Source organism: Crocuta crocuta, unplaced genomic scaffold (assembly GCF_008692635.1).
Source record: "Crocuta crocuta isolate KB4526 unplaced genomic scaffold, BGI_CrCroc_1.0 scaffold130, whole genome shotgun sequence".
Taxonomy (NCBI): domain Eukaryota; kingdom Metazoa; phylum Chordata; class Mammalia; order Carnivora; family Hyaenidae; genus Crocuta; species Crocuta crocuta.
Window position 1 is genome coordinate 6083342 of NW_027527920.1, and position 25886 is coordinate 6109227.

Below are 25886 nucleotides of genomic sequence, written 5' to 3' on the forward strand. Positions count from 1 at the left end.
CGGAGCTCCACGCCCGCTGAGGGGGGAGCCTCCGGAACGAGGCGGAACGCGCCGCGGCAGCAGCCCCCGGACCCGGGGCGGGCAGGAAGGCGCGCCTCCGCACACTGGGCCGGGAGGGGGAGGGTGCGAGCGGGAGGGACGGTTAAGCCGTGTGTCTCCTCCAAAGCCGCCCGGCCGGCAAACGAGGCCTCGCTGAAGAAAGGTTCTACTGCGCTACGGCGGCCCGTCCCCAATTCGGGCCTGAATGTCCTCGTTGCCCTTGACGCCTGGAGCCTCCTCCTCGCCCCCACGCGGCGCAGGGGCTCCCTAACAGGAAGGGGGACCGAGTCGGGGAGCTGAGGCCGTACCACCGGTGGGCTAGGGGGCCCGCCCCGTTTTACCGTAGAAGGTGCGGGACTTCTCTCTGCCCTGATTGGGGGCCCGGGAAAGGGGGGTTGCACGCACCCGACGGGGTCCATTTTAAGTAAAGGGTGGCGTCTGTGAGCCCCAGAAACGTGAGAGGACTTGGGAGCTTGGCACCAGGCTCGGAGACAGGATTGGAATCCCGGCCTATGCCTCCAGGAGAGGGGGATTAAGTGTGTGAGAAGGGGTAGGGGGGCTGCCTCCGCGGTGGAAAAGGGACGCGGTGTCTGGAAGGAGGGCGACGTCTGTATTCAGACCCACCAGCACTCTGAGCCCGAGCCTGACAGAACGTCCGTTTTCTCACAGACCTCTCAAGATTGTTCGGATTTGAAAAGCCCATTTATCTAACGAATACTAGGGATCTACTGTGTGCCAGGTTCTGCTTGGCACTAGCGATTCAGTGATAGACAAGATAAACACAGCCCTTTCCTTCTGGGGCTTGTGTTGTGGGGAAGAGAGACAATGAACGAGTAAACAAATGCTGGCCAAGACTGGTTGAGTTAGTATTACCATTTGCTGTGAAGCAAATAGAGTGATGGGGGCGGGGTGGGGCCAGTCGGCTCATCTGGCTAATCCTTTGAGTGGTCAGACAAGTCCTCCAGGAAAGGTAAGAAGAACAAAGGGTATTCTGGGCAAAGGGGAAAGCTAGTACCAAAGCCCTGAGGAGGTCGGAGGCTTGGTGAGCCCAGAAACAAAGGTGCGTGTGGCGGCAGCAGAATGGGCCGGAGGAAGAACGATGGAAAGCGAAGTCAGCTGGTGCAGGTCATGGTGGGACTCAGTCACCCGTCCCGAACTGTTTAAATTCTACTCGTAAATGTGATAGGGGCATTTGACCAGTTTTAAACAAGAAAGTGACAAGACAGTGATTTATGGTGTTTTTTAAAGTTTATTTATTTTGAGAGAAAGAGAATGAGCAGGGGAGGGATAGATAGAAAGGGGGACAGAGGATCCCAAGCGGGCTCTGTACTGACAGCAGAGAGCCCAATGCAGGGCTCACACTCACAGACCGTGAGATCATGACTTGAGCGGAAGTCAGACGTTAACAGACTGAGCCACACAGAAGCCCCATGATTTATGTTATTTAAAGATCTCTCTGGCTGCTATATAGAGAATAAACTCTAGCAGGCAATAGGAAGCAGGAAGACCGTTTAAGAAGAAAGGTCTTGAATTAGGATGGTCGGAGGATGATGAAGCTCCCAGGGGCAGTCACAAAATGTGCAAGCTCAATAGGGAAGTTTCTTCTCCTGCCACCCTGATCCCGCAAAGGACAGTATCTATCACAGAGAAAGAACAAATACATGTACTTGTCCCCAGGGACCACACTGGGGTCAACAAGCTTTATATATTTTATTTGAGCCCCTATTCCAATCCCAGTTGGTGAAGGCCTCCTCTCAGTTACAGAGCTATTGGTGGGGTTTGACCACTTCTCACACCCTCTCCTCCAAGGACACCTGGGTGGCTCTGTCAGTTGAGCATCTGACTTCAGCTCAGGTCATGATCTCAAGGTTCCCAGGTTCAAGCCCTGAGTTGTGCTCTGTGCCCGGAGCCTGCTTTGGATTTTGTGTGTGTGTCTCTCTCTCTGCCCCTCCCCTGCTCCCACTCTGTCTCTCTCAAAAATAAATAAACATTAAAAGTTTAAAAAAAAAAGAAAGAAAATGAGGGCTGAAGATGACGTTCCACTGGTGGAGTCCGAAATAGCTGGTGGAAAAGAGGGGGAAGCAGGTTGGTTCTAGGGGTTCAGGACTGGCCAAATATCCAGTTCCTGACAGGCTGATCCAGGCTTTTTGCCTTCTGGGGACTTGACAGTGACATATTCAGGTGTGTGACCTGGGGGCTCCCTTCCAACTGATTCCCCTCCCGAGCTCTGTAGAGCAACCAGTCTCCTCATCCCTTCTCTTCTCCAAGGCCAGCCTCTTGCCCTACATCATTTTTCCCCCACCTGACTTTTTGAAGAAGGTGACCCAGACACAGGCCCCGTCTTCCCTTCAGTTTTGTTTTCTGGAGGAGACCTGATTCATCCATCTATTATTCATTGCTGAGTAAGAGACTACCTTCTTCCTCCTCTCATCCTAGCAAGAAAAACTAGGGTTCGTGCTAGCGCTGACACCTCAGTTTGGTGGTATTCCTGGGTGGTTTCTAGGAGGGGTGCCCGGCCTAGGAGTCATGTGAGAGAGGGGCTCGCAACTTGCACTGTGGGAACTCCTCCCCCAGATAGGAGTATGCTTCTTCTCCAACAGTCCAAGGTCAGGAGTCTGACGCTGCTCTTTTCTTCTATATGTATCATAGTTGACTAGTGTAGGGTTCTGGGCTACCTTGGTTGCTCAATAGCCATTGGCTAACTGGAGACTATTTGGTTGCCACTATTTACCTGGGCTTGGATGGTGACATTTCTGTGGTCGTGTTGTGCAAATCTGGAGAGAAGATGTGTAAACAGGACAAGGCTGCTTTCCCAAAGGCCAGAGCCCAGAAATAGTTCCTTGTGCCTCTGACCTATTCCCCGCCCCCACGACCAAAAGCTACTGAGCAACTGGACAGATAGTTAAATATAACCACAAGTAGTAACATCGTGATGGAGATGAATTTCCTGGTGACAACAAATTGCAATCTTCTACCTGGAGCAAGGACAGAACTGACCTCCAGCGCTTCATCTTCTGGGGATTTGGGAGGAGGTCTGCGAACAGAATGAACTATGCCTTCCCTCCATGGGGCAGTCCTTTCCCCAAGCCGGGTTGACTTGGCCTTATAACTCTGAGTCAGTGGAGTTTCTCAGATTTTGTATCAAGGGTGACCCTTGGCATTGAATAGATCTGGGTTGGACCCCCTTCTCCATGGGCTAGCTGTGGCCTTGGACAGAGCTCTACAATGGAGTTAATTTTCTTTCCTTGCAGTGCTGGCATGATAGCAACGTGGAGCTCTTTCACCCAGCCTGGCCCTGCAAAGGAGTGCCGGTCAGTACATACTACTTTCCATTCTCCCTAGTTCCCACCCGACTGTCATCCTTCTATCCTTCTATTAATCTGTTCAGAGAAAAGACTTCCCACCCATCTGCATGTTCCCTGCAAGAATGCATTACTTCTGAGAAGGGAAAGTAAATCCATAGGGGCACCTGGGTGGCTCAGTCAGTTAAGCGTCCGACTCTTGATTTCGGCCCAGGTCATGATCTGGCATGTTTCATGAGTTTGAGCCTATCTGCACAGAGCCTGCTTGGGATTCTCTCTCTTACCCTCTCTCTCTCTGCCCCTCCCTCACTCACACTCTCTCTCAAAATAAATACATTAATTTTTTAAAAAAAGAAAGTAAATCCACACTATGCAAAGGGGTGAGGAGGCTAATTAACAGGAATTCAGAAATTCTAACAGAGGTACAGAGGGAAGATGTCAGAAATCAGTGAATGTGGGGGCCCATAGGTGGCTCAGTCAGTTAAGTGTCCTACTTCAGCTGAGGTCATGATCTCACGGTTCATGGGTTCAAGCCCCGTGTCAGGCTCTGTGCTGACAGCTAGCTCAGAGCCTGGAGCCTGTCTCTGGATTCTGTGTCTCCCTCTCTCTCTGACCCTCCCCTGCTCACGCTGTCTCTCTCTCAGAAATAAATAAAACATTAAAAATTTTTTTCAATTAAAAAAAAGAAAGAAAGAAAGAAATCAGTGAATGTGACCACCAAGAAACCACTGATGACCCTTCTCAGTCCAGAGGCCCGGTGACCCATTGGCCTCTCCCTGTCTTCCTCCCTCTCCTTACCTTTCCCTGAAAAGCAGATTCTCGAAGACAAAGCCTAAGGTGGGAAAGTGGGAAGTTAGTCTGCGTTGTTTTGCAAACCAGTTCACCCCAGCAGACTTAGATTTACCAAGAGTAGATGGCAGTAGATATATATCTGCTTTCTTCTAACGCCACTCCTCCCTGATTCAAGACAGCCATCAGGTATCTGGGATAATAGTAACAGAAATAACAATGCTAGCTCTTACTGAGTGCTTACTGGGTGCCCAGGCATTAGAGTAAACACTTTAAAGAAATTGGCGTGTCCATTTTGCATAAACCTCTGACGACATACTATTATCATCATTCCCATTCTTCAGATGAGGAAACTGAGATAGAGATCGCTTACCCATGGCCTCGTAATCAGAGGGTGGTAAAACATCAGGGCTTGAACTCAAGCTATCTCACCTCCTACCTCTGTCCTTGCTACCAACTTTCTGTGCCTCCATTTATCCCCCTCTGAGTGGCCCCCACTCAGAGTGGTTCCTCACTCCTACTTAGGAACACGGGTCCAAATCCGAAGCAAAGAGATCAGCCTTGGCTTTGTCCTGAGCCTTATACCAGTTTATACTTCTCTTGGGACCCTTACTTCTTTCTGATACTAACCTGAGTCTGTATAGCACTTCGTAGCCTACAAAGCACTTTCTAATCCACCTGATCCACCCTCCCCCTCCTCGGCTTTTAACCGCCTTCTGTAAGTAGGGCGGCACAGAGCATGGTGGGTCAGCGCCAAGCTCTGGAATCTACTTTTCCAGCACCCCAGCTCTGCCACATGCTAGCTCTGTGACGTGGGACACGTTGCTTATTAACTTCTCCACAGCTGTTCCTTTATTTGTGAAATGAGGATAATGATAGTGCCTCTCCTATCTGGTTGTTGTGAGGGTTGAATGAAATAAACACACACACACACACACACACACACACACAGCAAGCAAACTCAGTAAGTGTTGCTAATTGTCATCTCACTGGATCCTCTCCCAAACTCTCTGGGAGTAAACAAAGCAAGTCAGTTCTTGTCATCAGTAAAAATGAGTGTAAACCAGATCATCTCTGAGCTCTCTTCCAGCTCCATGAAGCTCTGAGTCTACCACGAATGACATGTATTTATGGACACATCTTAGGTCGTCCACACTGTAACAACCTGTAAAGGCCCCGCCTTTAACAGAGGTCTTTGTATACAGTGTCCTACAGGTGGATGTTAGCACAGAACAATAGTCCCTGCCTCCTCCAGGCATTGAGTTGAACAGATGAGAAATTCCTGAGTGGCATTTAGCATAGTGCTTGGCACTGAGTAAGCTCCTAATAAATCATAGTTACTATTGTTGTCCCATCTCACAGTGAGGCTCCCCACATGGCTCTTAGAAACATAGACTCTGGAGCCATACTGGTTCATCCTGCTGCCGGCCCTGTGGGACCTTGAGCAAGTTCATTAACCAAGCAGGCTGCAGTTTTCCAATCTGTAAAACGGGTGTGATGATAAATAACAGCAGGTGCCTATTAAGGTTGTTGTATACATCCAGTGAGTTGATATAAGAAAGGTACCTAGAACTGTGCCTGTCATATGCTTGCTGTATGTAAGTGCTCTTTGTCGTCATTTATAGNCCAAATGTAATAGGTCTACCTGATTCCAGAGCTTCAATCCTAGGATTAGGTTAGGTTGCTGCCCCAGATGACCTGAATACATTTCAACAGGAGCCTTCATTAAAGTTGGAGATTTCAGGAGCAGAGGACAGTGAGTTGGCACCACAGCCTTCGGGGGTGAGGGGGACCACAGGATGCCCTCAAATCACACCGCAGGAAAAGCAGCCTTTTCCTCACCGATCTCTGGCCATACGGCTTCAGCATTCCATCAGGGCCACAGCCCATGAGCCTACAACCGTGGCACCACCCACGCCTGCCCTCTAGCCTGCAGTCTGCAATGCAACCCTCATTATGCACTTTGATGTCACACTCAAAATTGAGCCCCGGCTCTTCAAGCCAGACAGGCCCTGGCCTTGGGGCTTTTTCCGTTTCTGAGGCATGATTCAGCCCAGGAGACAAGACCAGACAGCTTCGTTCAGAGGAAGGAGGGCTGGATGGTGTGTGGAGAGGAAGAAAAACAGGAGCACAAGTCGGGGCTGCAGGGGGAGGGGAGGAGGAGCAAGCAGAGGGAGCCCACCTGCTCCAGAGCTGCACAAAACATGGCCGCCCACTGACCAATTTATCTGCCATGTCGTCAAATGTATTGATTTACACGTGAAGCCAACTGTGCTTCTAACTCCCCAGAGAAACACTAATAACATTTCACATTTATGTCACACAATATGAGCGTCAAAGCACTTTCACACAAACAACCTTAACTTTGAGTGGTTTTTTCAAATACTTTGCTTTTCTTATTACAAAGCACCATATGCTTATTGAGAAACATAGGGGGGCGCCTGGGTGGCTTAGTCGGTTAAGCGTCCAACTTTCGCTTAGGTCATGATCTCGCGGTTCGTGGGTTCGAGCCTCGCATCGAGCTCTGTGCTGACTGCCAGCTCAGAGCCTGGAGCCTGTTTCAGAGTCTGTGACTACCTCTTTCTCTGACCCTCCCCTGCTCACGCTGTCTCTCTCTCTCTCTCCTAGAAATAAAATAAAACATTTTAAAAAAAGAGAGAGAGAAACATAGGGAAGGGGCGCCTGGGTGGCTCAGTCAGTTAAGCGTCCGACTGTGGCTTAGGTCATGATCTCATGGTTCATGGGTTCAAGTGCTGTGTGGGACTCTGTGCTGACAGCTCAGATCCTCGAGCCTGTTTTCGGATTCTGTGTCTCCCTCTCTCTCTGACCCTCCCCTGCTCACGCTGTCTCTCTTTCTCTCTCTCAAAAATAAATAAAACATTAAAAATTAAAAAAAAAAGAAATGTAGGGGAAATTTTTTAATGTAAATTTTAAAATCTCAAATATGTATGTGTCATACTACTAGCAATAACACTTTCAGCAAAGAGTTTTGCATAACATAACTTAACATAAAATCACAGTCATTTCTTAATGTTACAAAATATTCTGCTCTGACAATTCACTACGACCGCATTTATCAGTATAGATGCACCACAATTTCTGTAGCGCCTTGCTTTAATTATCGGACATTCAAAATGTTTGCAAAAATACTACGATTATAAATAATACTGCCATGAACATCTTGTCAGTTATGTCTTTGTGTGTATCTGATTATATCCTAATAATAAATTTCTAGTAATGGATTTACTAGCTCAAAGGATTTGAATATTTTTGAGTATATAAAGCCAAGTTACTCTCCAGGAAATATAGTTTACACTCCCACAGACAACGTGTGAGAGTCTGCCTCTCGAGTCTGTTTCGAGCCATGAGCCAGTGCATTAGGTGACAAGTATCTCACATGACAGATGAGAACTGAACACAAAAAGTTTAACTAGTGGGGCATTCACAGAGCTGAGAGCCAAACTCTAGTCTCCTGGATTTGACAGCGGGGCCCTTCCCACTCTGCCTTCTTGACCAAGAGAGTTCAGAGCAGGTTTTCCTGAGTGATGGAGCTATATAAAATTTTCTTTTCATAGCAATACTTGTTGGTGAAAATATTTGTTTAAATCTTCCATTTCATGACCTTATTTGTGCCATGGACTCCTTTGGCAATCTGGTGAAGCCCACCAACCCCTTCTCAGAATTATGTATGTATATGCATATATTACAAAAAATAAAAAAGGAACCCAGTTATATTAAAATAGAAAAGGAAAATGATATGATGATGTATCTGCTCCTTTATTTTATTTTATTTTATGTTATTTTATGTTATTTTATTTTATGCAATCTCTATACCCCGTGTGGGGCTCAAACTCATGAGATCAAGAGTCACATGTTCTAGGGCACCTGGGTGGCTCAGTTGGTTAAGCGTCCGACTTCAGCTCAGGTCCTGATCTCACGGTTCGTGAGTTCAGGCCCCACGTCGGGCTCTGTGCTGACAGCTCAGAGCCTGGAGCCTGCTTCAGATTCTGTGTCTCTATCTCTGCTCCTCTCCACCCACCCCCTCAAAAGTAAATACACATTTAAAAAAAAGAGTCGTATGCTCTGCTGACTGAGCCAGCCAAGACCCCCTGTGTCTGCTCCCTTATAAACGCATTAATACCAAGGTCTAGTACTGCATGTTGAAGAGGCAGTCCACAGGAGTCCTGAGTGACCCTGTACATTCTTGCTGAGTGTGCCAGACTACAGGGCTTATCCGTTGCTCAATTCTGAGCAGCATCAGTAGCTGGTCACTTAGGCAACCAGACTAGTTTATTTGCTGCTTGCTACATTTGTTGCTTGCTCAGAAACTGCAGGGCCTTGGGCCCTAAACTCATGTCTTTTAACAAAATCTGCTACCTGGGCTCCTGTGACCTGGCCGGGCATGCCTTGGGGAAATAGAAATTAGGGAAGCCGCACAAATACACTGACACTCTGGCTCTACCCCTTTTGTTGTGAGTAATAAAATCTTTTCATCTCGGATCCAGGAGTTTTGTGACTTCTGCCATGATCCACGAAACTGCGGCAAGCTGACTTGGTAGCTTGTACATTGGCAAAATCTCAGAGACTTCACGGCCCTAACTCCACATTAATTTCAAAGTAGTGGTGAGCATAAATGAGATATATGCAACAGCTGTAAATGCAGACCTGGTGACAGACGGTCATAATTGTTATTGTGACATGGCCACAGTCACTGTGATTTGTTGCTTATATTCATAGTTGAAGGAAATACTGAATTTCAGTTAAATAAATGTCAGGGTTTTTTTTTCTCACTTGAGTTCACAGATCTTGTGTGCTGCCAACTCCCCAAAAGAACACCAGCAAAATCTGTTGATCAAGCAGAGTAAGGCTATTGGGTATTTCCTGCAGCAAGGGAGAGTAACAGCTTGATCGTGATCTGGTAGTATCTTAGAAAGGGGATTTCGAGAAAGGAGGTTTGTAGGATTTTGGGGGTCTGGGCTCACATGATTTAAGGTGGTTTTTCAAAGCAAGAAATTGATGGAGATTGGGCACAGTTTAGCATTCACAGACCCAGAGAAGCAGGGGTCTTAACACAAGTCTTGATAAATAGCCTTTGTCATTATGGTGAACTCTTTGCCTGTATGTGCTGTCTGTGGTCTCGATAGGACAGCAGTCACCTGTCCTGTCCCTGATGAGCAACCTATTTGCCCTGATAAATTAATTTCTTGAGCTAGCAATTAATCCATTTATCTTCCTGGGCAAGGATTTTCTGGAACGGTTGTGTGTCATGTTGATATGGGTGGTGTCCGTTCTTACGCAACAAGCCCAACTTCTTATCTGAAATCCCTTTTCTCACAAAAGTGGAGGCCTGCCTACTTTTGCCTGTTTTTGCCCTCTATCCTTTCCATACTGTGAGTTTGCCATGGGTGGGGGCTAAATCTTCTAGTCCCAGATGTGGAATTAGTTTGCTTTCCATATATTTGTATTCAAAGCGTATTAATACATACTGTTTTAATACTTGCCTCTGTTAAGATTGCATGCTTTTTAAACATTTTTTTAAATCGTTTATGTATTTTTGAGAGAGAGAGACAGACAGAGCATGAGAGGGGGATTGGTACAGAGAGAGGGAGACACAGAATCTGAAGCAGGCTTCCAGGCTCTGAGCTGTCAGCACAGAGCCTGATGCAACGCTTGAACCCACCAACCATGTGATCATGACCTGAGCAGAATTCGGATGCTCAACTGACTGAGCCACCCAGGGGCCCTTACTATTGCCTGCTTTAAAAAAAAAAAAAAAAAAAAAAAAAAAAAAAAAAAAAANGTGGGTCAGTCAGCTAAATGTGCGACTCTTGATTTCAGCTCAGGTCATGATCCGAAGGTCATGGGATCAAGCCCCACATCAGACTCTGCACTGAGCATGGACTCTGCTTAAGATTCTCTCTCCCTCTCTGCCCCTCACCTCGTCTTGTGCATTCTTTCTCTCTCTCTCTCAAATAAAAGAAAAAACCTTCTGTTGGGATGCATGGCTGGTTCAGTTGGTAGAGCTTGAGATCTCTTGATCTCAAGCCTCATGTTGGGCAGAAAAACACCTTCCCTTGACTCGTAGCTATTGATTCTTTTTCCTCTTTGCTCCTTTTTTACACTAAAATTCTTACAAAGAACAATATGTACCTATTGTTTCTAATTACTCTCTTTACATTCTCTTTTTGAAATAAGCTCTCTTGAAAAAATTCAAACATGAACAAAAATGCAGAGAATTGTAGAGCATGCATCACCCAGATTCATCATAAACTCAGTCAATTTGGTTCCTCCACACCCCATCCCGCACACACTCCCACTGTGTCATTTTGAAACAAATCTCAAATGTATCACTTCATCAATAATTATTTTAGCATATCTTTAGAAGACAAGATTTTTTAACCTAACCATAATGCCACAAGTCTAGAAAATAGTATTCTAATATCTAAGACATCATGTAATAAAACAGCACAATATCATAGTGACTTAAGATTAACAATAACTTCTTGGGGCATCTGGGTGGCTCAGTCAGTTAAGCATCTAACTTCGGCTCAGGTCATGATCTCGCAGTCTGTGAGTTCGAGCCCCACGTCAGGCACTATGCTGACAGTTCAGAGTCTGGAGCCTGCTTCAAATTCTGCCTCTCTCTCTGCTCCTCTCCCGCTTAGGTTCTCTCTCTCTCTCTCTCAAAAATAAATAAACATTAAAAAATTTTTTTAATCAACAATAATTTCTTAATATAATTAAATATCGAATCAGGGTTCAAATTCCCACTATCTCATAAATAATACCACATTTTAGTTTGCTTATTTAAGTCAAAATTTTAAAATGCCCATGTATTGCACTTGGCTGCTATGAACCTTAAATTTATTTTAATTTAGAGATCTTTCCTCCCTCTTTTTTTTCTTCTAATTTATTTATAGAAGAAATTAGGTCACTTGAGTTTCCTAGGGTCTGGATTTTGCCGATCGCATCCCCCTGATATTTCGCTTAACGTGTTCTTATCCCTATTTTTTCTGTCACTTGGTAGTTGGCAGGTAGACCTGGTGACTTGATCAGATCCAAGTTTAGATGTTAGGCAAGTAGAGTTCAGAGACAGAGCAATGATCTACTATCGGGGCCCCAGAATGTCTAGCCATCTCTTCCTCACTTTATCTCTTTTGCAATCATCAGTGATCATTGTCTTTGTGTGGTTTTTCAGTGGCTACATTCTTCCTTCTCCATTTAACAGTGAGAATACTTTTATAAAGAGAAATTTCCTCTCTCCAACTACTTGGCTATCCTGATGTACAGTTTACCTAGAAAAAGCAGGGGGGACTTGGGCGGTTCAGTCAGTTAAGCCTCTGACTTCGGCTCAGGTCACAATCTCACGATTCGTGGGTTTGAGTCCCGTGTTGGGCTCTGTGCTGACAGCTCAGAGCCTGGAGCCTGCTTCAGATTCTGTGTCTCCCCCTCTCTCTGCCCCTCCCCAGCTTGCACTCTGTCTCCCTCTGTCTCTCAAAAATAAATAAACATTAAAAATTTTTTTTTTAAAAAAGAAAGAAAAGGCAGGTCACATTGCTTCCTTCCTTTTGTTTTCATTTGTTTTCGATTGTTTCCCTGGCATCCTTCAAAAGCGAACTTTGAAAATGTGAGAGGTTTCTTGTGTGTGTGTGTTTTAATGTTTATTTATTTATTTTTGAGAGTGAGAGAGATCAGGAGCAGGGGAGGGGTAGAGAGAGGGAGAGAGAGAATCCCAAGCAGGCTCCTCACTGTCAGTGCAGAGCCAGACACAGGGCTCAGACTCATGAATTGTAAGACTGTGACCTGAGCTGAAATTAGGAGTCCAATGCTTAACTGACTGAGATTGATGCCCCTAAAATTTGGGAGTTTTTATGGTGCCATTACAAATTCATGGACTTACACATATTTTACATGTTTCCACTTATTCTTATTGATGAAAATTCCACTTCTAATCTATCATTTTGTTCAAAGTTTGAAAACATACAGTGTTGGTGAAGCTATGCAAAATGGTTCAGCCTCTGTGGACAGCAGTTTGGCAATATTTAACAAAGTATAAAATGTACATTTCCTTTGACCCAACAATTTTACCTTGAAGAGCATAACCTACAGATATACTCACATGTGTGCAAAGTGATTGTGTATGAAGATATGCATTGTAGCTTTGTTTGTTTTAGCCAACATTTAGAAAGAGATATTTGTACATCCATGTTCATGACAACGTTACCCACATGTTCTGGGATGTATGAATGGGTAACGAGCATGTGGTATATACATACAGTGGAAAATTATTCGATCTTAACAAGGAAGGCCATTCTGACACATACCACCACATAGATGATCCTTAAGAACGTTATGCTAAGTGACATAGCCAGTCACAAAAAGACAAGTGCTATATGATTTCAGCCAAACTCATAGAAACAGAAAGCAGAATGGCAGTTGCCATGCCTAGCAGGAGGAAGAGATGGAAGAAAGTCACTGTTGAATGGGTGTAGGGTTCCAGTTTTGCAAGATGAGAAAGTTCTGGGGCCTCGCTGCACACTGCTCGCTCCCACAGCACAGATACTAAAATTGGAGACACTGGTTTACAATAGGAATATATTGTACAGCTCCTAAGCTGCACAGTTAAAATGGTTTCAGTGGTAAATCTCATGTGATACGATGTTTTACAATTACACATTAAAAGCTTTGTTCAGCTGTTTAAAACTGTAAAGAAAAATTTAAGATTTAAATTATTAGCATGAATTTTACCATTCTTTGTCTTGTGCAGTGCCAGTTTTGGTAGGGGTTGTTTGTTTTCTATTTTTGAGAAAGAGAGAGCAAGTCAGAGAGAGACAGACAGACAGAAGTGGGGCTCACCAGGAATGGGGCCTGTGTTCACTAGAAGCAGGGCTCCAGCTCACCCGATGAGGGACTCCAACTCAGGAACTGTTGGATCATGACCTGAGCTGAAGTCAGATGCTTAACCAAGTGAGCCACCCAGGCCCTCTGTGCAGTGCCAGTTTTAAATGCAAATATCATAGTATTTAATTCACATGTGGAATCAGAAATTGCACAGTTTTCATTGTGTGGCTTATCTCTAGGGAGTGCATTGAGCAGTCCAGAAGAGACTGAGGAAGTTTGGGAAGGAGGAAGATCCCCTCCCCCCACCTTCCCACCAAGCTCAAAGCCAGACTAGGGCACACTTCCTTTTCCAGTCCAGACCTGCGTGCTCCCGCCAGCCGCCCACCATGGTGCCACATCCTGGCTGGTTGTCTTGCCTCCCTAAAGGCCCTGCTGCCCAAACCAGGCAGACAGGCAACTCCCAACGGTACTGTCACCTCTGTGGGGCGCCAATCGCGCTGCACCCCTGGATTGGAATGGGCCAGACACCTGGAGCTGCCAGCCCTGGGAATGGATGGCCACTGCCGCACACCCCCCCCGCCCTTCCCCACGACCTTGCCCCAGACCCTGCCCTGGGCTAAGGTGGCAGCAGGTGGAGAGCCGGGCTACTGCAATGGCCACACACCATGAAGCCAGCTCTGTATGCACAAGCATCAGTGGCAAAATCTCAAGTAGTGCTGCCCAGTGGAAATAACAATATGAGCCACATTGTGAGCCACGTAGTACGTCATTTTAAAATTTCTAGTGACCACATGAAACAGTAAAAGGAGAGGCAGCTGGGCGGCTCCGTTCAGCGACTGACTTCCACTCAGGTCATGATCTCGCAGTTCACAAGTTCAAGCCCCACTCTGTGCTGACAGCTCAGAGCCTGGAGCCTTGGATTCTGTGTCTCCCTCTCTCTCTCTCTGCCTCCCCCCCCCACACCCCACTTTGCTCATGCTCTGTCTCTCTCTCAAAAACATACATTTAAAAAAGTAAAAGAAAACAGATGAAATTAACTTTAATAGTACATTTTATTTAACATGTCTAAAACATAATCATTTCCACAGGTAATCAGTATGAACAATTATTAACAGGCACCTTTTTTTTTCATACCAAGTCATCAAAATTCAGAGTTATTTTACATTTAGGGCACATCACATTCCAAGCACTCAATGGCCACGTGTGTGGCCAGTGGCTGATGTAGTGGACAGGGCAGGTCCAGAGAATGAAAACGAGCGGGTGGCTGGGGCCTGCTCTGGGCTGTTGCCGCTGGTGGTATAACATTGGCCGCTAAAACAAACATCCACTAACGTTTGTCAGTTACATCACATGAAGCAGCTGTGCGGCAGCAGAATTTCTGTGAGTGTTTCTGCTGACTATTGTGTTGCTATTTTAACATTGTTAATGAAAATGTAAATATCCCTGTATATAACAGTGTCATCCAGAAATTCATTACACAGTGGTTCTACTGCTAGTGCTGAACAACATAGCTCCAGATCAATAAACACAGAAGGGGCAATTAGATGTGTCAGTTGCCATGAAGGAGGCCAAGTAATCAATTTCATGCTCCATGTTGTTCACTTAGGAGTGAACGCCTTGGGAAGTCTCGGAAAATTCTGAGAAATCAAAATCAACATTGAAGCAGATACACTTTTAAGTCTGTAAAATGGTTACAGAAGCAGGCAAGAAAGGAAGGACAAAACAAAACCTGGCCACCTGGCTTCAAGATGCCAGCCAGAGTACTGTGCACCTGAGCCGTACACACTCTGAGCATCACCCTGTAGGGTAATTGCCGCAAGAACACTGCCTTTCGCCAGCCTTTTCCTTTCAGGAGTTACTTTACTGACGGACTAGCCTGTCATGTAGTGGTGAAGGAGGGTAACTACAGGCCTGTCTGTAAAAAGCTTCATGTCTGGTATTTGACACATCAAAAGAATAAATGCAACATAAAATAAACTCCTGGAGACCCACCATTCAGTTGAAGAACTAGAATGTTACCTATTGATGCCTCCACCTCTACGCCTCTTTCATGTCTTGACCCGCCTCCCCACCAGAAATAACTCTAGTTTGAATTTTATGTTGACCACTTTTTAAAAAATTTTTAAAAATCTGTAGATTTATCATATGTATATGCATCCCTAAACAAAATATTATTTAGTTTACTTGTTTGAGCTTTATATATTTGGTAACATGACTTTATTTTTTTAAGTTTATTTCTTTATTATGAGAGAGAGAGAGAGAGAGCACGAGCAAGCATGTGAGCAGGGGAAGGGCAGAGAAGGAGGAATAGAGAGAACCCCAAGCAGGCTCCACACTGTCAGCAAAGAGCCCAATGTGGGGCTCGAACCCACAAACCATGAGATCATGACCTGAGCCAAAATCAAAGGTCAGATGTTCAAGTGACTGAGCCACCCAGGTGCCCCTGTGGTATCATGACTTTACGTAGTTTTCTGCAACTTGCCTTTTTCATACATTGTATTTGACCAGGCTATGTGTGTAGCTGTAGTTCGTTCACTATGTAAATATATCGCTTTTTGATTTATACAGTCTCCCATCGGTGGACATTTGGCGGTCTCCAAATGTTTTGCTGTTGTAAACGGCACAGCAATGAATATTATGCATGTGCAAGAATTTCTCTGTAATATATCTAGTTCAACTTTACAAAATATTGCCAGTGTTTTTCGCAGTTGTACCAATTTACAAGTCTAACAATTAATTCAAATAATCTAATTTGTAGATTCTTTTAGTTTGCTACATATACAATACATTAGCTGCAAATAATGGCTGTATTGTTTCCTTCTTTCTCTTTTTTTTTATTATTATTATTATTTTTTTTATTTTTAGGATAGAGAGAGACAGCGTGAACAGGGGAGGGTCAGAGAGAGAGGGAGACACAGACTCTGAAACAGGCTCCAGGCTCTGAGCTGGCAGTCAGCACAGAGCCCGACGCGGGGCTCGAACCCACGAACCGCGAGATCATGACCTAAGCGAAAGTCGGACGCTTAACCGACTAAGCCACCCAGGCGCCCCATCCTTCTTTCTATCTGTCCTATACTTGCCCTGTTGAGCAGACCTCTTGTTCTGCTCTTAAAGGAACAGTAGCTTTCAATGATTCACTATTAAGAATGATGACTACTGTAGGCTTTTTTAAGATAACATTTTAATGTTAGGAAGTTTCATTTTATTCTTCCTTTACTAAGAGCTTTTTGCATGATTGGATGTTGACTTTTACTGAATGCCTTTACTACTTCCACTGAGATAGATAATCATCTAACTTCTTTAAGCCATTAACATGGTGAATTAAAGTCATGGGTTTCAGTGTTAAACCATCTTAATATTCTTGGGATAAATCCAGCTTAGTCATGATGAATTATCTTTATCATACACTGTTGGAGTTGATTTGCTAATATTGTGTTTATAACATTTCCGTCTATGTTTAGGAGGGATTCTGGTCCGTTATTTTCGCCCTCATACAGTCCTTGATTGATTCTGTTTCAATGTTATACTAACCTCATTTGAGTTGGGGAGTATTGCTTCTTTTGATATTCTTTGTAAGAGTTGGTATAAAATTAGAGTAATTTATCGTATGAAAACCTGCTAGGAATTGCCTAAAAACCAGCTAAGCTTCATTTTTTTTTTTAAAGCCGCTGATTCAATTTCTTTAATACCATTGGAAACTCAGCCTTTCTTGTTAGTGCTCTGACAAATTGTATTTTTCTAGAATTGTTTCCCTTTGGGGGTGCCTGCCTGGCTCAGTTGGAGAAGTGTGCAGCTCTTGATCTCGGAGTTGTGAGTTCGAGCCCCACGTTGGGTATAGAGATTACATAAAGAAATGAAAAAAAATTTTTTTTTTAAATATTTTTATTTATTTCTAGGAGAGAGAGAGAGACAGCGTGAGCAGGGGAGGGTCAGAGAGAGAGGGAGATACAGACTCTGAAATAGGCTCCAGGCTCTGAGCTGGCAGTCAGCACAGAGCCCAACGCGGGGCTTGAACCCATGAACTGCGAGATCATGACCCAAGCGAAAGTCGGACGCTTAACCGACTAAGCCACCCAGGCGCCCCGAAATGAAAAAAATTTTAAATATATATAGAAATGTTTCCCTTTCTAATAAGTTTTCAAATTCACTGATGTAATGTTATCCATGATATGTTTGTCTTATCTTTCTAACCTCTTCTGTATTTGTCCCTTTCTTTTGTTCTTTATTTCTATTATTGCCTACTTATGCATGCTACTACCCTCTTTCTGAATGAATCTTACCAGAGGGTCTTATTTTATCTGCTCTTGGCTTGTTCATCATCTCTAGTGTACATTTGCTATCCAGGGCATTAATTTTTGCTCTTATCTTTATTTCTTCCCTGTGTTTTGAGTTTATTCTACTGGGTTTTTTTTCTTTTCTCTTTTCCTCTTTCCTTTATTTTTTAATTTTATTTTTTTTATTTTTTCAGAGAGAGAGAGTAGCATGCATCAGTGGGGGACGGGCAGAGAGAGAGAGAGAGAGAGATCAAGAATTCCAAGCAGGCTCTGCACTGTCAGTGTCCCCAACGCGGGGCTCAAACCCATGAACTGTGAGATCATGACCTGAGCCAAAATCAAAAGTCAGACGCTCAACTGACTGAGCCACCCAGATGCCCCTCCTCTTTCCTTTCTTTCCCCTCCTCTCCTCTTTCCTCTAGCTCACTAGTTTTCAGTCTTTTTTTCCCCACTGTAAGCATCTAAAGCTGTAAATTTCCCTATACTTACCATTTTTGCTACATCCACCAGTTTTGATATGTAGAATTTTTACCACATATCATATACTTGTCTCTATACAATGTTCAATTTCTATGATGAATTCTTTCTCTACCCATAACTTATTTAGAAGTGCACTTTCTAATTAATTTCCAAAACTGGGGGATGTGTGTCATTTTTCTTTCTGTTGCAGACTTCTAGTTTAATTGCATAACTTAGATCTATGATCATAGGTCATAAAACGTGGTTTATGTAAGCCATATGAGTTGAAATGTGTTGAAAGTACCTTTATGGTCTTGTATGTGGTCATGTTTAGAAATGTTCTAGGTGGGGGCCACCTGGGTGTCTCAGGCTGACTTCAGCTCAGGTCATGATCTCACAGTGTGTGAGTTCTAGCCCTAGCTGTCAGCACAGAGCCTGGAGCGTGCTTCAGATTCTGTGTCTCCCTCTCTTTCTCTGCCCCTCCCCCACTCACGCTCTGTCTGTCTCTCTCTCTCAAAAATAAAGACATTTAAAATATATTAAGAAGGGGCGCCTGGGTGGCTTAGTCGGTTAAGCGTCCGACTTTCGCTTAGGTCATGATCTCGCGGTTGGTGGGTTCGAGCCCCACGTTGGGCTCTGTGCTGACTGCCAGCTCAGAGCCTGGAGCCTATTTCAGAGTCTGTGTCTGCCTCTCTCTCTGACCCTCCCCTGCTCATGCTGTCTCTCTCTCTCTCCTAGAAATAAAAATATTTAAAAAATAAAATAAAATAAAATATATTAAGAAATGTTCCGTGTGTACTTGAAAATAATGTCTATTCCTTAATGAATGGATGCAGAGAAATTTGTAAACATCCACTAAGTTGGCCTGCTTGACTGTATCACTCAAATCTTTCTTGACCTATCAATAATCAAAAACTCTATTAGAGGATTAGCCAGTTTCTCTCCATAGTTTGATAAATTTTTATTTTATATATTTGGGTGCTATTTTAACAGGTACTGACAACTTTAGAACTATTATATCTTTTTAATGATTTAAACCTTTTATCATTATAATGATAAAAGGCCCTGGTAATACTTTTTGCCTTATACTCTATTTTGTCTAATATCAATATAATTACACCTTCTCTCTTTCAGTTAGTATATAACTGGTATATCTTTTTTCATCATTTTATATTCATCCTTTCTGTGTCCTTTTACTTTAAGTGTGTCTAAGTTTGTTTGTTTAGGTGAGTTATATGCCTAATGTGGGGCTTGAACTCACAACCCTGGGATCAAGAGTCACATGCTATACCCACTGAGTCAGCCAGGCAACCATAGGTATGTCTAAAGTTTTATAAATCTAGGTCTAAGAATCAGTCTTTTAATGGATTGTTTAGTCTACTTATACTTCTGGTGGTTACTGATGGTGTTTCCATTTCTACCATCATTGTACTTTCTACTTGTTCTTTTCTAAATTTCTTTTTTCTCCCCTTTTTCCCCTAAATTGAATTGTTGGATTTTTTTCTTTCTTATTCTGTCTTCTCTTCTACTGGTGTGGAAGTTATACTTTCTCTGTGTTTAGTGATTACCTTTGAAATTTTACCATGCACATTTAACAAAGTCTGAAGTGAATCAGTACCTGAACCTTCTCTTCTACAAGGAAGTACACTTGACTCCCATCAGCCTCCCCTCCCCTCCCCTCACCTATGCATCATTATTACCATCCTTTGTTCCCATCCCTTGTCAAGCCCACGTATCATATACCATCATCATCTTTCATTAGTAGATTTACGCAGACAGTGTTTGTTTGCAATTATCTACACATTTGCTAACTTTTATGAACTTATTTGCTCTCAATTTATTCTTGCATTTTTAAACCTTCCTTCTAGGATCATTTTCCTTCTTCCTGAAGTACATCTTCTAGAAGTTGTTTTAGAGAAACTCTGTTCACGGTAAAATTCTGTTTTTTTCCTAAAAATATCCTTGGTACACCTGTATGTTTCTATTTCACACTCATTCTTGAAAGATAGTTGTGCTGGGTACACAATTCTGGGTTGATGGTTATTTTTTCTTATACTTTGAAGGTATTTTTCTATCTTATAGATTCATTGTTGCTGAATCTAAATCTAAATTTGATTGATGGTTGCTGTCACCATCTAAATTATTCTTTCTTTGTAGATAATTTATCTTTTCCCTTTAGCTGCTTTTAAGATCTTTGCCTTGGGGCACCTGGGTGGCTCAGTCAGTTGAGCGTCCAACTTCAGGTCAGGTCATGATCTTGTGGTTCATGGGTTCAAACCCCACATTGGGCTCTAGCTAGTACAGAGCCTGTAGCCTGTCTTCGGATTCTGTCTCTTCCTTTCTCTCTGTCCCTCCCCTGCTCACACTGTCTCTCTCTCTCTCTCTCTCTCTCTCTCGCTCTCAAAAAATAAATAAAACATAAAAAAGAATTTAAGAAATTTAAGATCTTTGCCCCTAGTGCCCTGTGGCTTCTCTACAAAATGTCCAGGTGTGAGTTTCTTTCCTTTTTTTTAAACCTATTTGATGTATGTTGTATTTCTGCTGTCCATGGGTTCATATCTTTCATCAGTTCTGGAAATCTGTCATCATTATCTTTTCAAATACTGCTTCTCCTTTATTCTCCCTTTTCTCTTCCTCTGGGATCCTGACTGGATATTTGTTAGACCTTCTCATTCCATCCTCCCTTCTCTTAACCCTTCCTTCATATTTCTCATCTCCTTGACTCCATGTGCAGCATTCTAGGTAATTTTCTCAGATATGTCTTCCAGTTCACTAATTCACTATTCAGCTGTTTAATCTGTTGTTTAGTCTATCCACTGAATTTTTAATATCAACAATTAAATTCCATTTGCTTCTTTTTTGGACATGTCTAGTCATTTGCAATAGTCTCTTTACCTTGCTTATTTTTTAAAATGACAGCCTTATTAAGATATAATTCACAAACAATAAGATTCATCCTTTGAAAGTTTGTGGGGTTTTTTGTTTTATGTTAAATTTTTTATGTTTATTTATTTTTGAGAGACAGAGACAGAGAGAGAGAGCACAAGCAGGGGAGGGGCAGAAAGGATCCAGAGGAGCCAGAAGATCCAAAGTGAGCTCTGCACTTACAGTAGCAAGCCCGATGCAGAGCTTGGGCTCACGAACCACGAGATCATGACCTGAGCTGAAGTCAGTCATTTAACCAACTGAGCCACCCAGGAGCCCTCATTGTGTGTTTTTTTAAAAATGTTTGTTTATTTTTGAGAGAGAGTGAGCATGAGCGGGAGAGGGGCAGAAAGAGAAGAAGACAGAGGATCCAGAGCAGGCTCTGTGCTGACAGAAAAGAGCCCAATGTGGGGCTCCAACTCATGAACCATAAGATCATGACCTGAGCTGAAGTAGGATGCTTTACTGTATAAGCCACGCAGGCACCCCGAATTCATTGGTTTTTAGTACATTCACAGAAGTTGTGATACAGTTACCACTATCTAATTCTATAATATTTCTGTCACCCCAAAAAAGAAATCCATGCCAGTTAGCAATCACTACAAATTTCCCTCCACCTCATCCCCCAGAAACCACTAATTTATTTTCTGTCTCTATAGAGTTGTCTATACAGGACATTCCATAATATTCCTAATGTTTAGGAATACTTTGCTACATGTTGTAGCAAGTATCAGTATGTCATTCCTTCTTATTGATGAATAACAGTCCATTATATGAATATACCAAATGTTGCTTATTTATTTACTAAACAAACTGATGGAAATGTAGTTGATGGAAATCTGGGCTGTTTCTGCTTTTGGCTATTATGAGGAATACTGCTATGAACATTCACACATAATTTTTTGTGTGGATGTATATTTTCATACAGTAAGACATCTAAAAACCTATAGGGCTGAGGGAATGTACCCAAGGAACACAAACTTTGAAGGGGGGCACCCTTCCTAAAGCTGAAATTTAGACCTCACTGAAGAAGATGTGGTTGCGGCCCGCTGGATGGCAGAGAGGATTGCAAAGCAGCTTGGGTCAGAGCCTGTCCTCAGTCTTAGGAAAGGGAAGAAATGGCCTTCTGGGGCACAGGTGATCGTCTCTCAGGGGACAGGTAGACAGGCACACAGGTGCACAGAAGCAGGGAGGGCACCATGGCTGGATGGAGGCCCAGAGAACTACTGTCCATGTTAGAGGGCCACAGGAAGGTGATCACCAGGCTGGACAGGGGCTGCAAGTTCACTGAGACTGTGCATTCGGGGTGTCTGGTGGGGACACAACACCTCTCGGAAGTCTGCTCATCCATACTACCCTGCCGAGGTATAGTTCCAGAACCCGCAAAAGCCCCTTCCTCCCCTAATGTCCTTCCAGCACCCCCTACTGAAAAAACATCACGCTCATTGTAAGGCACCATGCCTCAAGGAATGTTGCCCTTTGTCACACAGCAGGTATTGGTAAGTGAATTTGGAGCTGACAGTCCGTAAATTCATGATTAGCACACCAAGTATCTAAGTTTCAAATACAGGGTAAGAGAAGTTTATACGACCATTGATTGGATCAGTAAGGGAAGTAAAGAGAAAGGGGACTTCAACTGTGACTTCCATCTGTGGCTCCCACAGGAGTGGCTCTCAAGGTTTGCCCCGAGGCCACTCTGATCTCAGAAGCCTCTTGGAAGCGCCTACCCACCCTCTCCAGCTGCAGCACATCGCTGGGGCTTCTCAAGCACACCCAGAAGCTGCTGTGAGCTCACGTCTGCCCATAAAGTCAGCCTGCAACGCCTCTGCAGAATTGTACCCTCTCCCTTTCTCCTGCCTTCCCAGCCTCTCACAAGGGCCTCTGGTTTGCAGACAACACTGAATCCCACAGGGCAGAGGATCCTGGGAAATGTAGTTTCTGCTTCTCCGTAATGCCAAGGAGACCTCAGAAGGTGGAGACAGTGACAGGACACGATCCCTTAGAGACCTGAGCTAAAGTGGAATCTTGAGTCAGATCCCTCACATTGTCACCGGTCCAAGGGGGGCTTCCCAGTAGCGGCTGAAATGGGCATTTGCCCTCAGGCTCACCCACCCTTCCCTTTGCTTTCCAGTCAGGGCTCCCTACTGACTTCAAGTCCGGGATGTTTGGTTTGATTGACTTTAGTGCTGAGGGACCTTGGAGATTTCCCCTACTCCCTGCATACCCAACAATATATTAAAAGTTTTTTGTTTTAGGGGCGCCTGGGTGGCTTAGTCGGTTAAGCGTCCGACTTTCTCTTAGGTCATGATCTTGCGGTTCGTGGGTTCAAGCCCCGCGTCGGGCTCTGTGCTGACTGCCAGCTCAGAGCCTGGAGCCTATTTCAGAGTCTGTGACTCCCTCTCTCTCTGACCCTCCCCTGTTCGCGCTGTCTCTCTCTCTCTCTCCTAGAGATAAATAAAACATTAAGAAAAATTTTTAAAAAAAAAGTTTTTTGTTTTTTTGGTTTTTTTCCCAGGATCCAGTTGTTTTTTTAGGGAAGGAGCCCTTCCGAGACTCAAGTCCATCACACTGCCAAAAGCAGACGATCCAGGCTAGTTTTTAAAAGGATGATTCTAACTCTGAACACTCCTCTAAAGTCAGTGGAGTACTTTTGATGCCATTGCTGGCAACAGAAAAGAAACTAAGAAAGAAGTGATTCAAACTTGAGGCTCTTTCCCAGAGGCCTTTGAGGATCTGATGAAAGAAAAAAAATATATCCTCAAAATATGTTGCATACAATTTCAGGTGAATCAAAGGCCCCTGATGCCCATTCTCAGACCCTAGTCACGGAGCGTAAGAACCTGACCAAAGAGAAATGAAGTCCCATACAAAATCTCAGCCCTGCTTTTATAAAGAGGACAAAGCCATTGGGGTTTTTCTCCCAATGCTTTTCTAAACACAAATAAAGGCATCTGTTGAATCATCTGTCAAGGAGCAATGACAGTCCCCACGGAGCAGTTGGGCAAGGGCAGTAAGGTTGCAAAAAATATTAGTGCCATGTGTAGGATCCCGGTACAGCTTGACAAGTGTTTATTGACTGGGTACCTAAGAACTGGTTCTGGTTAATTGTCCAGCTCAGGAAAGGGATCCAGGTTTGTCTGCTGGGTACATTTAGAATTATGACTTGCCCATTGTTCAATAGGGGATCTTGTAGCCAAACAAATGAATAGTTAATTGAAAGTCAGGCAACTAGGGTTTTTTGCTTTGGGTGGAAACTTAATTCCCAGACCATCCATCCATTATGTATAGACTGCCTTGACCTGCTTCTGCACCTGGCACTCAGACCAGGGCCCAGCACAGGAAGATCATGGAAGGGGGAGGGGGGCGGGGATGAGGGCAAGGGTGGGGGTGAGTGACCCAGTTTAGAGCTTCCCTCTCACACTGCAGGGATGGGGACCCTCCAGGCCATTGGAGCTGAGCACACAACACTTGATTCATCATTAGGATGGTATCCCTGTGGTCGCCTCTCCTACGGTCCAGAAGGTAATCTTTCGGAACTCCTCTGCGAAGCAGAGTTCAGCTGCTTTCAGAAAGAGTTGGCAGTTTCTTATAAGGTGAACTAGATATTTCCAATTTGACCCAGCTATGCCATTTACCAAAGAGGTACTTATCTAAGAGAAATGAAAACGTTTGTCCTCACAAAGACTTGTACATATTCAGCTGGAGCATGGACTAACAAACCGGTACATCCAGACAACCGAATTCTGCTCCGTAATAAAAACAACTGAACTCTTGATATATATGACATGAATGAGCTCAAAAGCATCACGCTAAAGCTAGATGACTTGTATTTATATGGAATGTAAGGATAGTCAAAACTGTAAGGGCACCTGGGTGGCTCATTTGGTGAAGTGGCTGACCCTTGGTTTCAGCTCATGTCACGATCTCACGCTTCATGGGTTTGAGCCCCACGTTGGGCCCTGCACTGACAGCGCACAGCCTGCTTGGGATTCTGTCTCCCTCGCTGTCTGCACCTCTCCCACTCGCTCTCTGTCTCTCTCAAAAGCAAAGAAACATGAGAAAAGGAAAGACAAAACTGTAATGGCATAAAGAAGGTCAGTGGTTGTCAGGGGCTAGGAGGGAGTGACTACAGAGGGACACAAAGGAATTTTCTGAGATGCTGCGATTGTTCTGTATCATGACTGTGGTGGTGGTTACATGAAAATATACACTATAAATCACATTGAATTGTGCTTAGAATGAAAGAATTTCATTGGGTGTAAATTATAATTCAAAAGTGATTTTAGGGGCGCCTGGGTGGCTTAGTCGGTTAAGCGTTCGACTTTCGCTTAGGTCATGATCTCACGTTTCGTGGGTTCGAGCCCCGCGTCGGGCTCTGTGCTGACTGCCAGCTCAGAGCCTGGGGCCTATTTCAGAGTCTGTGTTTCCCTCTCTCTCTGCCCCTCCCCTGCTCACGCTGTCTCTCTCTCTCTCTCCTAGAAATAAACAAAACATTAAAAAAATTAAAAAAAAAAAAAGTGATTTTAAAAATTGTATGAGGGCACCTGGGTGGCTCAGTCAGTTGAGCATCTGACTTTGGCTCAGGTCACGACCTCACCATTTGTGGGTTTGAGCCCCGTGTTGGGCTCTGGGCTGACAGCACAGAATCTACTTCAGATTTTGTCTCTCTCACTCTCTCTCTCTTTCTGCCCCTTCCCCACTCATGCTGTCTCTCTAAGATAAATTTTTTTATGTTCATTTATTTATCTTAGAGAGAGAGAGAGAGAGCAAGTGGGCAAGGGGCAGAGAGAGAGGGGGAGACAGAGAATCCCTGTCAGTGCAGAGCCTAATGTGGGGTTAGAACTCATGAACCATGAGATCATGACCCAAGCCAAAGTCAAGAGTCAGACCTTTAACCAACTGAGCCACCCAAGCACCCAAAAGATAATAAATATTTTAAATAAATAAATAAAAATTTAAAAAATTATGTGACTTGAAGCTATCATGTTTCTCTCAGTAAAACCTGAGACTAGAGAAACTTACTTGCATTTGATCTCAGACTCGTTTTGCAGGCAGGCCAGTGGGCCTCAAAAGAATTTCCAGTGGCATTGTTCATTCAGAGCCCGTGCAGAAGGGACTGCTTCAGGCTTCTAGAACTGAGCTTACATGGTGGTTTCTGCTTGGGAGTCCACTGGTTCAAAGCCCAGAAAGGAATTCAGGTCCTTCCTAAGAGGTGGAACAGGATACTGAACTCCCTGGTGGGGCTCAAGAGGGCCCA

At 44.1% G+C, this 25886-nt stretch overlaps 1 protein-coding gene across 6 annotated transcripts in view; it reads left to right on the forward strand.

The window, feature by feature from the left end:
• Positions 1 to 31: 31 nt before the first annotated feature.
• CLN6 (CLN6 transmembrane ER protein) overlaps positions 32 to 25886 on the forward strand; it is a 47481-nt gene continuing 21626 nt past the window's right edge. For 2 of the 6 annotated variants that reach the window (XM_077746552.1, XM_077746597.1), the window contains exons 1-2: positions 1315 to 3154; positions 3291 to 3350. In XM_077746552.1, coding sequence (XP_077602678.1) covers positions 3105 to 3154; positions 3291 to 3350 — 110 coding nt within the window. In that variant the 5' untranslated portion in view covers positions 1315 to 3104. Of the gene's footprint in view, positions 389 to 932; positions 1010 to 1314; positions 3155 to 3290; positions 3351 to 24055; positions 24152 to 25886 lie in introns of those variants that run through there. The other 4 variants (XM_077746562.1, XM_077746579.1, XM_077746570.1 and 1 more) reach the window with 4 other exon arrangements.